Source organism: Hyaena hyaena, unplaced genomic scaffold, assembly GCF_003009895.1.
Source record: "Hyaena hyaena isolate Hyena2069 unplaced genomic scaffold, ASM300989v1 scaffold_1540, whole genome shotgun sequence".
In the NCBI taxonomy this organism is placed as follows: domain Eukaryota; kingdom Metazoa; phylum Chordata; class Mammalia; order Carnivora; family Hyaenidae; genus Hyaena; species Hyaena hyaena.
The window spans coordinates 39,942-56,358 of record NW_024082177.1 but is presented as its reverse complement, the minus strand read 5'-3'; the positions used below and the strand labels follow the sequence as shown (position 1 = coordinate 56,358).

General features: G+C 46.1%; 1 protein-coding gene across 1 annotated transcript in view; it reads right to left on the bottom strand.

Annotated features, from left to right (window-relative positions):
- The window catches only part of ARHGAP31 (Rho GTPase activating protein 31), a 113,230-nt gene extending 97,104 nt beyond the window's left edge, over nt 1-16,126 (bottom strand). Inside the window, exon 1 of the mRNA XM_039224158.1 lies at nt 15,487-16,126. Coding sequence (XP_039080089.1) covers nt 15,487-15,586 — 100 coding nt within the window. The 5' untranslated portion in view covers nt 15,587-16,126. The remainder of the gene's footprint in view (nt 1-15,486) is intronic.
- Nucleotides 16,127-16,417: the final 291 nt, after the last annotated feature.

The following is a 16,417-nucleotide window of genomic DNA, read 5'->3' as shown; positions in this document are numbered from 1 at the left end:
TGAATTTCTTTTTTCTTTTTACAATTACTTTGATAATTTTACAAGAGAAAGGGACCTATAGCACCTGCAGCAGGTGCTCATTAAATTCCTCATTAAAATCACATCCTGTATTTTTTCATGATTCCTGCCAATTCCACTCAGGAGTCAGGGGCTGGCACAGTATTGCTAGAGAAGCTATTCTGGTGAGGGGGTGATGGAGACGACTACTGTCCAGAGCGCATGCACCTCTGGGAGAAGCCCCTCAGGAAGTGGCTGACCATCCAGTTAGTCTTGCTTCCTTCTGGTCCTCGGTGCTTTTCAGTCACAAGGGACAAAATCAGTTTGAGCTCCTGCCAGAGGGGAAAGCAGAGGCTTAAGTATTTTTAGTCCTTGGAGTTGTGGAATCTGGCAGAGGCCAGGTGGACGCTGGACAGGGAGGCCCACATCCAAAGGCCCGGGGTCTCCTCAGAGATGGGGACCTAGCGGGGTGGGAGGACACTGCTCTGAGGTGGGGATGGCTATCCCACAGTGGAGCAGAAGCATACTGGGCCATGCTCAAAGGGACACCTAGGAGTAAAACTGACAAGAACAATGGATCTGATAGCTGCTCCATGGTTTCTTTCTTGTTTTTTTTTTCTTATGTTTTATTTATTTATTTTGAGTGAGAGAGAGGGAGGGAGGGAGGGAGCCTAAGCAGGGGAGGGGCAGAGAGAGAGGGAGGGAGAGAGAGAGAGAGAGAGAGAGAGAGAAAGAGAGAATCCCAAGCAGGCTCCATCCTGTCAACACAAAGCCTGACTCAGGGCTTGATCCTGTGAACTGTCAGATCAGGGCCTGAGCTGAAATCAGGAGTCATACAGTCAACACACTGAGCCACCAAGGTGCCCCTACTCCACGGTTTCTAATGCTAGAGGAATGACAATGATGAAGAGAAACTTGGAAGAAAAAGAGATGGTATGGAGTCAAAGTGTGGCCAGGAGGTATGTGGAAAGGAATATTACAAAATTTTTCAACTCAAATAAAACTTGGACTTGAAATATTAAACATCGCTCTGGTTATCATCCACAAGACAGAGAGAAGTGAAATTTCCTAAGATTATAAATAGATGGAATAAACTGAAACTCTGGGTTATAACTGCTTGGGGCACTTCATTTTTCCTCCACTTGGAGGAAGTTTATTCCTAGACTGGGGTCCAAGTTTTTTCTTACCACAACAACAGAAACAGCAAAAAGGACGCAGAAGCTTTACACATGCCTCAAGATTCTTTACCGAACTGGAATTTAAACTGGCCCATTTGTGCACATCGCTCTTTTTTTCTTCGGCAGATTTATAATGATCATTTAATAAGCCATTTTTCTCTATAAATCTAGTCCAGGCAGGTAGGTGGCTCATGCTTTACCCTCATTCTCTTTGTTCTTTTGAGAATGTTGATCCTGCCATATTGTTTTACACCCAATGTCTTAGCTTAGATTCTTCCCTCTGTCTGGAATATCTTCCCTTCAGGCAGAGAGACCTCTCAAATTCCACTCATTTTAAAAGACCCAGCTCCTCTGAGTCAGACTTAATGTCATCCACCTCCCACTGTGGTTTGTTTGAGAATCCGCTGAGGATGTGTCCATCTCCTACATCAGACTGTGACTTCCCACAGGGACAGGCAATGCACGTTCATCCTTGTGTGCCACCTAACCCAGAGCCTGGTTCATGATAAGTGCTTAGTAAATGCTGATGTCCGTCTCTCCCTCCCCTCGCATAATCACCACCCTATTCCCTTCATTCACATTATTAATATCTATTGAGCTGTGGGGAAAACAGATTGTGGTATGTTGGGTAACTGCACCCCAAAGTACTCCATGACCTTACTCTGAAATCTGTGAATGTTGCTCAGTATATCTAGAAGAATTTTTGCAGATGTGATCAAGCTAAGGATCTTGAGATGAGATTATTGTATCTGATGTAATCACAGCGTGTTTATAAGAAAGAGGCAGGAGATCAAAGAGATGTGATGAGGATCCATGAACTAAGGAATGAGGACAGCCTCTAGAAACTGGAAAGGGCAAGAAAATGGATTCTCCCTGAGAGCTTCTAGAAAGGAACCGGAGAATCCAGAAAGGAACCAGCCCTGCAGACATCTAACAACACACAAATAAATAGAAAACAGTCCCAGTCTCCAAGGAGAAAATTTTCTTTCTCCTCAGGGGAGGAGACGACTGAGGAAACTAGGATGGGTGGAAGCTGGGGTTGAGAAGTAATGAAGGTCTACACATCACCACCCTGATCACCTTCCTAAATATACTTCTGTGCATGAGCTTCTATCTTCAAATAAAGCACTGAGAAATGAACACAGACTCCATATATGATTCAACCCACAAAGAGGGCAGTGTGAATCCATACACTCTATGGCCTAAGATTCTGTTCATACATCCTAAGATTGGGTCAGATCAGTCAACTGTCAAAATGAAGTTGTGGAGCAAAGAAATAGGGAGATATATCATATGGGTCAACTAGAGCCCAGGCCTTACATTGTTCCATCAGTGATGAAAACAGGCTCATACCCAGACTTATAGACTCCTGAAATACAAATGGAAACTAGAAGATCGGATGGCTGTCACTATGGTCTTTTACCATAGCCCTCATTTTTTTTTCTTTTCCATTTTGTTTTTAGATTATTTTTTCTGATTACTAAAGACATGTAAAACTTAGCAAGTTTGCCACAGCCCCAACCCAGAAATATTTATCAACAAATAAAGGTCTTAAAACTAGCATTTTTATGCCACCAACCAAAGAAAATAAACAATTGAGTGCACATTAAAGAAATTTTTTTTTTTTTTAAAGGAAAACCCTAGGGATATATGATTGCTTTGGAATAGTATTTGTTCTCAGCTCTCTCAACCTCCACATCTGTAGCATTACTCAGGAACCACATTCTGAGTAATGAAGCTGAAACAGGGTAAGATTTCCAACTGCCAAGGAAATAACCATTGACGACACTTACAGAAGGTTTACAAAAATTCCAGGCAGTGCACGAGTTCATTTAATCCTCATAATAACCTTATGCAATAGGTACCATTACTATCATAGTTCCTACTTTACAGATGAGGTACTGAAGCACGGAGAGATTTCTTAACTTGTCCAGGGTCACAAAGCCAGCATGTGGGAGAGCTGACATTTGAATCAAGGCAGACTATTAGCAAAAAAGCCACACGCTAAACACCTGGCCACCCTGCTTCTCAGAGGAGAAGTTACTGATATCTCTAAATTGTACCTATCAAGGCAGGAAAAGAATGAACAGACTTTAAGAAGATTTTTTAAGTAAGGATTAAAACGAAAAGGTTTTATGAAAAATTGAATGGGTCAAGACATCCCATTCCCATAATAATTTTAAAAGATTATTTTCCCAATTTAAATCGTAAACATGCATGTTCACTACTGAAAAAGTGGGCAATATATAAAATATAATGAAGAAAATAAGAATCACGTGGTTTCACTTAGCTGCTTCTTTCTATGGGCTAAGTCCATGTTTTTGAAAGTGAGATCAGTAGACTAAAGATATCAGAATCTTTAGTGCCGTGGACGGCACATCTGGTGGCATCCCTCCATCTTTAAAAATGTGGATTCCTGGGGCGCCTGGGTGGCTTAGTCGGTTAAGCGTCGACTTTCGCTTAGGTCATGATCTCGCGGTTGGTGGGTTCGAGCCCCGCGTCGGGCTCTGTGCTGACTGCCAGCTCAGAGCCTGGAGCCTGTTTCAGTCTGTGACTCCCTCTCTCTCTGACCCTCCCCTGCTCGCGCTGTCTCTCTCTCTCTCTCCTAGAAATAAATAAGACAAAAAATAAATAAATAAATAAAAACGGTACCAAAAAAAAAAAAAAAAAATGTGGATTCCAGACCCCATCTCAGACCTACAAAAGCAGACCTCTGAGGCACTGACCTCGGGATATTGCTATGCAGCGGCACTCTACCTCTTGCAGCCCTACAAACCATAGAACTCATTCCATGAAATCTCTTGCCGTCCATAGACCCAGATACTACAGGACCTATAGGCAGATGCCTATAGGAAACTTTTATTAGATGTCCCTTTTGTTTCAAGGAGTCTGAAATGAAATTTAAAGACTATTTCTAATACTCCTTATAGTGTACCAAATTTAACTGATATTTCTTCTAATTTTGAAATTCAATTTTAAAAGTAAAAACTGCTTTTTTTTGTCATTCTTATGCCCAGTAAAGTTTCAAGTATCACTGCCTGAAGCTTAAAAAGAGAGGTCCAGAATTCTCATACTCCCCACCCCTTCTCCCCAAGGCCTACCCACCTCCCACCCCCACCTTTCCTTTCTGAAACCAAACTGTCATTAGAGGCAGTAGAGAAAGGGGAACTGAGGAAACCATGTCCCATTTGAAAGTCAGGCCTCGGGTGAGAAAACATATTACCCCATGAGTAGATTTCCCTGACCTTCAGGTCTAGGCTTTGTATCCAGGGTCCAAATAGCTTTAATTCAGCCCCTAAGGGCCCCCAAGCAGGGTTTGTGTCCTCAATTCTGAGCTGATTCAGAGCCCTGCATCTAGCTTTGCCTTTCCATAAAGCAAAATGGCTCCTCTCCATTAGCATCAGGCCCATGTTCTAGCTATTAGCCAAACAAAAGATTTTCCAAATATGGACCCAAAAAGCATGCGCACTTTGAAGGCCACAATAAGCTTAAATAGCTAAAACATATTAAAAAAGAAAGCCAACAATTGACGCCAAAAGCGTGAGTCCTTAAGGAACAGAACAGCAAGACAAAAGCCAGAAAGAGGAACAAAAATATGCATTGTAGGGGAGGGGCAAGCAGGGAGGTGTAGATTTATATGGAAGAGCTGACATCATTGTTTCCCAATAATACTCTGCATGCAGGAAACAGATGGGAAAGAAGTGGTGGAAAGGACTACTTATGGTAACAGAGCATGCTCTCTGTGGAGAAGCCTGCCATTTGGAACCTAAATGTTTTACTTTGAAAAAATGGGCAGGAGAACTCCATTGTGAGAAGTTTTATTAAAGTCTAGCTAAATCCTGCTGAACTTATCACCCTGGCAATGAGTGGTAAGATGCAGCTCTGCATATCAGTTTTACTACCTGCTGACCTGTGGCTACTTGGGTCCAAAGGACACAAAGCTGTGGAATGGGAATTTAATGTCTGACAGACATGCCTTCAGTTCTCTTACTTCCTGGCTGGGTGATGTTAGGCAAGTTACTTAACCTCTCTGAGTTGGTCTTCATATAAAAAATGGGGGACAGGTGGCTCAGTTGGTTGGGCATCTAACTTCGGCTCAGGTCATGATCTCATAGTTCGTGGGTTTGAGCTCATCGGGCTCTGTGCTGACAGCTCAGAGTCTGGAGTCTACTTCAGATTCTGTCTTCCACTCTCTCTCTGCTCCTCCTCTGCTTGTGCTGTCTGTCTCTCTCTTTCAAAAATAAATAAACATTAAAAATTTTTTTCAAAAAAGTGTTCTCTTTTAACAGACTCCCTCTTTTAACTGTCTACAGCTAATCCAATGGCCACTCTTGTTATGATCAGCTACTCTGCCTTCTCCTGAGGACAGCTTCACTCTTCTGCCACTGAAGACAGTTCCTGACACCCCAACAGGGCCCCTCACCCCCAAGCCTGGCCACTCAACTACCTTTCCCAGAATTAAGTGTCTTCCCCTTCAGGGTGCAAGAAGGCGTGACCAACTACAAGTATCAGGCAAAACCATGTGGTTTCCTGTCTGTAGACACCAAGAATCCCATCTCCCCCCATCTCTGTCATTCCTCATGGTCAGATAATGTTTATCATTTTATTGAATTTCCCCCTTACAAACCCTCTCCGTCAAATGGCCCTCTCACTCAGCTGCCTCACATGTGGGTATCCCCTGCTTACACATCTGCGGGAGCCCTCATTTCATTTTCCTTTGTACTTCTTTTAGCTGTCTTCCCCTCCCACGACCTCACTAGGCTGAGAACAACTTGAGAGCATCTTCATAAATCCGGGAGTGTCTTGCACATTAGAGTCCCATTAAATGCTTGTTGCATTCAATTGAAAACCCCACACAAGATGGTTTCTGAATAAAAACATGAACAAAGCCAGGGAGAGAAATATGCATAATTGCACAAATTAGCTCGGTTGCCTGTCACGAAAGTTATAGATTTATTTATAGTTTGCCAGAATCCTACTTTATATGTCAAACTGTTTTCTGGTGTCTGTAACAGTAAGAGCTGGTATATGTTGCTTTTGGGTGGGGGGTGACATTCATCCCTCTCTTTCTGAGGATGGGGGGTGGGGAGGGGGGTCTCAAAGGCATTCTGGGGCAGCATCAGGCCATGGGCGTGGTACTAGAGCCTGGTATGCATCAGCCAAGCTTGAACTAGAACAAAGAGTGCCTGAGACTCCATCCCAGAAACTCAGTTGGTTCTGGGGCCCCGCCAAGAATGTGGTTCATACCAAGGAGTAACTGGTGAGGCACTAGGAAAAGGCAGTGTTTCTGGGGCGTCCTGTGCAAAGTCTGGGTCAGTTTCTATCTTAAGAGTAGCTGTACGTCCCTGTGGGGAACCTTTAATTATCTTGGATTCCTGATACTTCAGCACATCAGCAGCGTCTCCGATCCTGGGCTTCCTAGAAGGGCTGTAACACTGGCTTCCTGAGGAGGAAATAGGGTCAATGAATCAAGTGCTGTGTGCTGGCCATGGGGCTCACCCTGAGAGGCACCGTGTGCTACCAAATCTGTGTGGAATGCCACCTGCCTTCAGCAGAGCTCATCACTGACTTGCCAGTTAGAAAATAGAGTTAATAAGGAGAATGAAGATTATATTGGGTATCTCTGACTCTAGAGCAAAGGGTGTTCCAAGAGGGAAGGAGGATTGGGGCTACAGCTGGCAGGGAGAAGCCAGGAGGAAAAGGCGGGATCTGGCTCGTCTTGAAAGCTGGTAGGTTTAGAATAGATGTATGTGAGAAACACCCTGCACAGGGTAAAGCGCCATGCAAATGTCCACTGTTATCATCTTTATTATTATTATTAAGGATCTAGGCTAGGGCAAAAATAAAGCAAATAAAGAAAAAGTTACTTTTTGCAATTTTTGCTTTTGTTGTTGTTTTTACAAAATTGTAGTCTAAATGCCAAATAACAAAATAGGCTATTCTGAGAGATTGTGTTTATGCTTAGGATTGTGGCCTTGGGAATGAGGCAGATATGGATTTAAATCCTGCCTTTTCCATCTTTATAGTTTTGGCAAGATCTTTAACCTCTTTCATCTAGTTTTCTCCTCTATAAAAAGTGGATAAAAATGCCCAATTCTTACATATGTCAAAAATATTACATTGTAGGTATAAAGTGACTGGTACGTAGTAAGCAATCAATGCAGTCACTCTACTAATAAAAATAATACGCAGGTCTGATTTGGGACTGAGCCTTCGTTTCTGGGTCCCTTCTCTTATTCCAAGAGACCTTCTTTTCTTCCTTCTTCCTTTAGCCATCCAGCAGCCTAATGATCTCATCTTCCTCAATTAAAAGTTGCTCTTGGAAGAAAGTCCAGTATCAATACCTACTCTCCTCTGAATTGCAGTCAGCATATTTCCCCTGGGTGTTCTTATTTTAAGCCTTACCTAAAACTGCATCCTGGGGAGGGGGTTAGAGGGACAGGGTGACTATTTAGACTTTCTGAAGCTTTATCAAGTTATGGCCCCACCTTAATAAAGACTTGGGGCCTGCCCTTTGAGGGAGAAGCCCCAACACCAATTACACTCAAGCATGGCGTTTGTACTGCGGCATAGAAATAGCTCAGACAGTTGTATCGACATGCACCCATATGAAAAAAGAAAAATAATTTGAAGGATGGGATAAGTGGGAAAAAGCTACTTCAAGGCTTAAATTTACGGCAAGTGATGAGTGAGAAACAAAACAATAAAAAAGCAAGTGGCTTCAGGAACCTGGGTTGCTCTGTCTGTTGAGCATCTGACTCTTGATTTTGGCTTAGGTCATGATCTCACAGTTAGTGGGTTCAAGCCCCGCATTGGGCTCCGTGTTCCCGGGCCTCAAGGCTGGTACAAAGGAACCACGAAAAGGACAGTCAAATTCTGAAACCCAGGGGCCGGGGTGGGCAGCTCAGCTCGCTCAGTCTGTTCTAGAGGGAACGAACACACGTTGCCCCAACTAAAAGGGTCTGTCACTACTTTGTTTCAAAAATATTTAGCTACAGGGGCGCCTGGGTGGCTTAGTCGGTTAAGCGTCCGACTTTCGCTTGGGTCATGATCTCGCGGTTCGTGGGTTCGAGCCCCGCGTCGGGCCCTGTGCTGACTGCCAGCTCAGAGCCTGGAGCCTGTTTCAGTCTGTGACTCCCTCTCTCTCTGACCCTCCCCTGCTCACGCTGTCTCTCTCTCTCTCCTAGAAATAAATAAAACATTTAAAAAAACAAAAAAAAAACAAAAAAAAAAAACAAAAATATTTAGCTACAATATCTAATGGAAAAAGAGCGGGGGGGGGGGGCACTTCTTATTCTCAGACTAAGTCTTGGATCTTTCAGTCCATCCACTCCTCCCACCCTCTGCTGCACAGCCACACACGCAGCCACAAAATCCCAGGAAACTTTCTCCAGCGAGGTGATTCCCAGGAACAAACAGTCCCCAGCAAGGGTTTCAGAACTGCCTAGGTCAGTCAGCTTCTGGAATTCAGAATGTGTTCTCCCCTCCTCCCCACTCCCACAGAAAAGGTTTCCAGCTAGCCTACAGATGCCTAATGCATTAGGAGGAGAAGAATGCAACAAGAACTGCAGCTGTAATGGTATTGGGGGGCTTACCCTCCACTCACAGTATTGTCTATGGGAAGATGTGTTCCTGCGTCCCACATGTTTCCCTCTGTCCCAGCATAAAGCCAGGCCTCCAGCTCCCTCCTATCCCAGCAGATGGTTCACTTGACTCCAGGGAATGTCTGGGGTGTCAGGAGAGTGGGCTTCCTTAGTGGTCCCAACGCCTGAGCCTCCTGAGGCTGGAAGGCATCTGAGGGGCCGCCTGTGTGGAGCATGGGGAGGGCAAGGCTGTGCCTGCAGTCAAGAGGCTGTTGGCATAGGTCTGGAGAGTGGCAGGAGGGAGGGGTGTGGGTAAATGGAAGTAGCTGTTTCTATTCTCTGTGTGGGTTGTTTGTCATATCCAGACCCTACAGAGTTAGTAAGTTACAGTCAGGCTTTGTGTTATCAGTCAGTTCGCTCCAGGTTTAAAGCCTTTTTCCTCCTCTTTCAGTTTTGGCTGTTTAACTCCGGGACCCAGATATGGGGATGCCCCTCTAAACGCAAGCCTATGAAGTTGCTGTTCTGCATGCACAAGCTCTACCTCCAAGACCTGGCTTCTCTTTCGGTTCCCTTTGGTTTTAGGAGTGGCTGGGTATCTTTCTCAAGTCTTTCTGAGAGCCCCTTCCATTCAGACTGATATTTTGCTCTTCTACCCCTCTACACGCTGCTCAGTCCACTCTCCCCGGTGGTTCTAGGAAACCGCCGCATGAAATGGCCTCTTCATTCAGTGGGGCAACCAATCTGCTTCCCATCCCTCTTCATGACTGATTAACCCATGTGACCCTATCATTTACCCATTTCATTGGAACTCTCACTCATTCAGTCATGGATGTAATGTGGTTATACCAGGCAAGTCCAGGGTGTTATGATAATAACTGCCACACTTTTAGCTTTCCATATGCATACGCCCTCTGCTAAGTGCTTTGCCTACATGAATTCATTTATCTTTATATCAGTCCTCTTGTTCCCATTTCACAAATGAGGAAACTGAGGCCTAGCGGGGGTAAGTAACTTACTCCAGGGTTGGGAACAAGCAAATTGAGATTTTGGGATTCTATGCTGGACAGGAAGCCTCCAGAACCCCTAACGGGAGTACCCAGCAGGGGCACCTAACTTGGGAGGTCAGGGAAGGTTTTCAGAAGCAGCAGAGACCTAAAGAATGAAGACTCAGGGGCACCTGGGTGACTCAGCTGGTTAAGCGTCAACTTTTAGTTTTGACTCAGGTCATAATCTCATGGTTTGTGGTTCATGGGATTGAGCCCCACGTCGGCTTGAGATTCTCTCTCTCCCTCTCTCTCTGCTCCTCCCCTGCTCTCACTCTCTCTTTCTCAAAATAAATAAACAAGCTTAAAAAAAAAAGAATGAAGAGTTAGGTAGGGAGGGTGTGATAAGGATGTGTGAGGTAAGATGCTGGGGCAGTGCGGGGAGACTAAGCCAAAGAGAGTATCAGCCGTGGTTCTCCAGTCAGTGTTAAACCCTGTCTTGAACAGAAAAATACTTACCTTCCTTGCTAAGACTTTGTTCCTGTTTATGTTAGGGTATCTTATCTATTTACTTGTAGATAGTAACTTTTACTTGTTCTCCTTCAGTTATGACAGCTATTTTCTTTTTTTTTTTTTTTAATTTAAAAAATCTTCTTTTTGGCTTTGTTTTATTTATTTATTTTTTTATTTATTTCTAGGAGAGAGAGAGAGAGTGAGCAGGGGAGGGTCAGAGAGAGAGGGAGTCACAGACTGAAACAGGCTCCAGGCTCCGAGCCGGCAGTCAGCACAGAGCCCGACGCGGGGCTCGAACCCACGAACCGCGAGATCATGACCTAAGCGAAAGTCGGACGCTTAACCGACTAAGCCACCCAGGCGCCCCATATGACAGCTATTTTCAAAGCTTCATTGAGCCACTGGTTTCTCTCTCTTTTTTGTTAAGTGTATTTATTTTGAGAGAGACAGAGACAAGAAAGCATGAGTAGGGGAGGGCACAGAGAGAGAGAGGGTATCCCAAGCTCAACCAACTGAGCTGCCCAGGTGCCCCACACCACTGGTTTCTGAAAGTCTGTTCACATCCCTTCAACTGTAAATTTCTCAAGCTGGGGGTGCATATTTCTTTCTCTCTCATAGTACCTGCACAGTGCCTCAATACCTATTTGTGAAATAAATGAATAAACAAACAGAAAACACATTTAGCCTCAGAAATACATATATAGAGGCACCTGGGTGGCTCAGTCAGTGAAGCACTCGACTCTGGTCATGATCTCACGGTTTGTGAGACTGAGCCCCACATCGGGCTCCAAGCTGACATCTCAGAGCCTGCTTGGGATTCTCTCTCTTCCTCTCTTTGTGCCCCTCCCCTGCACACATGTATGCTGTCTTTCTCTGTCAAAATAAATAAACATTAAAAAATTACATATATTTTATATATATATATATATATATATGTATATACACATCTTTCTCCCTTTTCAATCTGATAAGAACTAGAAAAAAACTTTAGTAATAAAAAGGCTCAAACATTCAGAGGATACATTCTGAATAGTCAAGGCTGCTTATCCAGGGGGAAAATGGTCTGTAAACCCCTACACTGCAAGCAGTGGTTCTCAACTCTGCCTGCGTATCAGAAACACCTAGGAAGCTTAAAATTTTTTTAATGTTTATTTATTTTTGAAAGAGAGAGAGAAAGAATGCAAGCGGGGGAGGGGCAGAGAGAGGGAGACACAGAATCTGAAGCAGGCACTGTTAGCACAGAGCCCAACGCAGGTTCGAACTCATGAACTTGGAGATCATGACCTGAGCACAAGTCAGATGCTTAACCGACAGAGCCACCCCCGTGCCCCTCTAGTGAACTTTTAAAACATACCCATGCCTTCACACCAAGATTTAACTGAGATTCTGATTTAATTGTTCTGAGAGGGGACCTGGATGTCACCTTTTTTTTAAGCCTCTCAGGGGGTTCTAATGTGCTGCCATCATGGCAAACCACTGGGTCAGACACTATCACCTTTTCCTAAGGATCAAATAAAACAACACAGACTGTTCAGATGGGTGAGAAAGTCCTCAGCCCTCAGAGTGGAGACAGGAGACACAAGTGGAGGCAGAAGACAGCTTTTCTGATAACGTTCTCTTTCTGGTCCCTTGACTCCTGGCCCCACAATCCCAAGTCCTGTGGGAAGACCAGGGGCACTTGGCTCAGAATGAAGTAAGAAATGCTCATGGATGCACTCTGGCCTCACACGGCTTCACCCACAGCCTCTCAACCGCAGGTGACAAAATGATGTGGTTCTCACTGGGATTCTCTCAATTCAGTGGTCAAAAAGAAGACAAAGAAAACTACTACTTTCAGCATACCAGTGAGGAAGGGATGCTCTTCTCTCTCTATTCCAGATGTGAGGATAAAGTTATCTGGTTCCCAGGGAAGAGTTGAGGGTCAGGATGACACTCACTGTTCTGGCCATGTTGGTCAGGAGTAAATTTGTGCCATTCTTGAGTGTTCTTATCAGACTGGAGAAAAGTGGGCCTGTGTGCAGCTGGGGAGGTTCAACAGCAGGGTCTGAACTTGGCATCTGCATGGATGCCTGTGGAAACTATACACACGATGTGTGTGTGTGTGCGTGCGTATGCGTGCACATGTGCACACATTTTTATGAGAAAGGGTTTCTGGTTTTCATCAGCTTCCTAAAGATTAAGGATGACACTTGGCTCTGAACAGCTTCCGCTCTGAGCTGAACACCTATTTGTCACCCACACACCCCGCCCTGACAGATTTATCCAGCTAAAGGTAGCAGGGCTGGGCCCCAGCAAACCACTGAAGTGAGTGACCTTCATGCGTTGTGTTCAGCCTCAGGGCTATAGCTTTCGCACATTCGAATGGCCTGAGCATGGCTAATTATCCCCAGCTCTGTCCACCATCCCAGCTCAGGGCTTTCCCTCCCTGTCCAAGCACAGGGCTCTCCTGGCTTCCCTACATCCCGGTCCTTCTCTTCTACCCTCATACTCCCAGACCTGAATCCTTTTCTCTCTATCTTTACACAAGACCATCACCTTACCCTTCACTCTGAAGCTCAGTAACCATGATGTCAGTGTTGTGAGGCCCTCCCAGCCTTCTGGTTTCTAGTTTTAACCATGCTAACTTGTCACCTGGATTCTGGGTTGAACTTCCAAGGTGGTGGGCAAAGGGGCAGTGCCCAGCTAAGGTTTTCCTTCCTGGGAGCACAGTCCAGGCCTTGTCTACGAACTAACACATGTTTTAGAAAGTCCATGAGGAGAACACATTGTTTTACAAAAAAACCATTAGCACTTTGCTTACTGATACTACACTATAGCAAAATTAAAAAAAAAAAAAAACTATATAACTAGTTTTTAGATGTGGCAAAAAAGAAATCCTAATTACTCTCATTTATATAAGCTACTTATTATGCACACCTAATTCTCTTGTGGCACAAGAATGGTGTCTGGATCATTAAGTGGGTCAGTTTCCTTTTGTTTCAAAGCTAAATCAGGTATGTCATGCTGATCCTGTGACAGGGCTGCAGTCTTTCAATTTAGGGAAAAAAAGTCATTAAAGGAGACCGGCCACACCTGGGTGGCTCAGTCGGTTGAGCGTCCGACTTTGGCTCAGGTCACAATCTCATGTTCTGTCAGTTCAAGCCTCACATCAGGCTCTGTGCTGACAGCTCAGAGTCTGGAGGCTGCTTCAGATTCTGTGTCTCCCTCTTTTTCTGCCCCTCTCCCGCTCGCACTCTGTCTCTCTTCCTCAAAAACAAATAAATATTTTAAAAAATGTTTTAAAAATCATTAGAGGAGAGTGATAAGGAAGCTAAGGAGGGAAGAGGAGCTTGGTAGGTCAGGCCTTCTTCCTGCATACTTCATGATTTACTGTAGGACCTCAGGCAGGTCAATTTACCTGTCTGGGCTTCCTTGTCTCCTCCCCACGACTGGGAGCACTGGGTACTGGTTTTCATTTTTTTTCCTTTGAGCAGTAGCCCCCTTCCTTTTATTTTTGCCCAAATGAAACCTACGTGGAAGCCCAAAATATAAAGCAGGTGAAAGAAGAGCTGTCCAAGACTGCCTCAGAGCTGTGTTTACAGAACACTGAAACTCCTGGCTCCTCCTATGATCTATGACATTGTAAGACTGGGGCAGGAATGGCAAGCACCCCCATGCAACTCTCCAGCTTGGAGGGGGCCCAAAAAAGCACCCACAAGGTGCAAGGGGGCATCCCAGGAACATCTGTCGTGAACTTGAAGTTCCTCACAATAACAGGTGGAGGGAAAGATTTCTTCTGAACTTCTGAGGGTAGTGGTTAAGATACACACTTGGAGTCCTATCACATCCAAAATAATTCAGTCCAAGCAATTTTATTTCAAATGGCCCTCTCCCCTATTATTGGAGAGGATTAAATGAGTTGACTGCTATGCCTTGATTTCAAAAGAGGCAGTTTTGAAATCCGGGGTACCCCAAGCTCTAAGATACTAAGCCATTTGTCTTAATGACACAGCAGGCTCTGAACCCTAGAATACCACAGGAATATCACACCACTGCAAATTACTAGGTGGTGCTGAGCCTTTAAAAAAACAAAAACAAAAACGTAATTGAAACAAAATCATTGCACTGTTCTTGAGATGCACATTTGATATGAGCTAATCACATCATTTTTGAGATTATTTTCCTGGAGGCAGAATTATTCTGCACAGTTAAACAGCCCTCCAGTTTCCTCCTTTGTTATAGCTCTCTATGTGTAAATACAAGGCCTATATAGTGGACCCTTTTCTCTCTCACTTAACTTTCTAAAGACAAGGCCTTTTTGTCATGGGTATGCACAGGGCCAGTCAACCTTACAAAAGGAGTCATTTACTGCTCAATTTCCCCAACCTTCCCATGATTAAAAACTTCTAACTTCAAATGCTATTATTGTATTCCAGATTGTTTTCTTTCCCTCTCCCCCAACAAATGTTTAAATTGTCTCTACTCTGCAGGATTCCCCCCCCTTTTTTTTTTAAATCCAATCTGACCTTGAAAACAGACGCTCTCCTTTGCTTTTACATACCCTACACTATTTTAAAATCCAGGACCTCTGACCTTTTTACAACACTCTTCTTGTCTGACACACCAAATGCTAATCTGAAAGCCAAGAGGAGGTAAAGGGTCTGGGGGGTTGGGAAGGGGAGGGAGGGAGGGAGGTACTGTATATTTGGCATCAGTTCAGAAATTCAGAAAATGTTTGTGCAACCACTCCCCCAGCCAGGATCCACCGCACCCCCTGCCTTCCAGCACATTAATAAAAAAAGATGTGAGCAGATGAAATTGGAGAGCCCAGGAGGGACACCCAAGGCGGTCATAATTATGTACCCGGAGAAGCCCACTGATCATCGCCATCCCACAGGTCCTTCCCGAATCCCTCCGCTCCGACATCCAAAATCTGCGATCAGGTTCTCCGGAGCTCCCACCCCCAGCCCGCAGAGGTAGTCGGTTAAAGTTTTAGTAGCACCGCCCAATAACGGCTTGTGTGCGACAAACGGAAGGACCCACACAGCCTGTGCGCGTCGAGGTGGCAGCTCTGTGCACCATAGGAATCATACCTGTTCTTTCAAAAAAAAAAAAAAAAAGTACACTGAGCCCACAGGCCTGGAATACATTAACTTGCGAACGGAATCTAACACGCCCCAGAAGAGTCGATCTCTCCCTCAAACAAAAAGAAAAGGGGGGGGGGGGAGGAGAGGGGAGGCGAGGGCACTTTACCATCCTGTCCTGAGCTTTCCAGATACTCGGTCAGGTCACAGCCAAAGGCACTGGCGGCTCCCTTTCGTTTCAGCTTCTGCTTGGCACCCTTGTTCTTCATGAGTTAGTCCCGAAGAGGTTGCCCCTCCGTCTCTCCCTCCCCGGTGCTTGGCGCCGCGCCTAGGCTGGTCTCGCGGGTCAGATCGCTGGCTGCCGCGCGGCTCCGGGGCCCGCATGGGCGCGCGGAGCGAGTGCGGCCCGGGGCAGCGCGCACGGGCCCCGCGGGGCGCTGAGTCCCGCGCGGCCGCGCAGCCTGCGGTCCGCGGCGCGCTCCTCCAGGGCCGCGGCGCCGGAGGCCGGGCGGAGCTGGCGGCCGCGGGCCGGCGGGCCGGAGTGTCACTTCCTCACTGGGAGTCCCAGGGACTTTTCACGGGCTCCTGCGGGGGCTCCGAGCGTTTGCCTCGGCTCCGGAGGGAGGGCGAGCTCTCTCCTTTCGGCTTCCGCAGATGCCCCGGAGAGGACGCGAGCGCGGGAAGCGGGCAGCCGCCAGGGGCGAGGAGACAGCCCCGAGGCTGCGTGGCTCCTCTGCCCTGCGCCCGCGGTCTTGCCTTCAGACGGCTTGGGGAACGCGAAAAACAAGCATCCTGTCTCTCTCGCCCGCCCTCACGCCTTCCTTTTTTTCCTGTCTTACAAATCCTAGGATCATCCAGCTCAGGAAATGCTGGAAGGAAGTTAGCTAGGGAGGGGGGCGGAGGGTGGAAATTTTTGGCAGCTCAGGGCTGCGTGTGTATGCGGCCGGAGGAAGTAGGTGGGTGGGTTGAGGAGTACGGGGTGGGGGGTGGGGGGAGGACGCGCTCTCGGGAGAGCTGGTCTGCGGCTCTGGAGATAACTGGGCAGCTCGGGAGGAAACGGCCGCGCTCCCAGGAGGACCCGCAGCTCCTGCCGCCCGCTT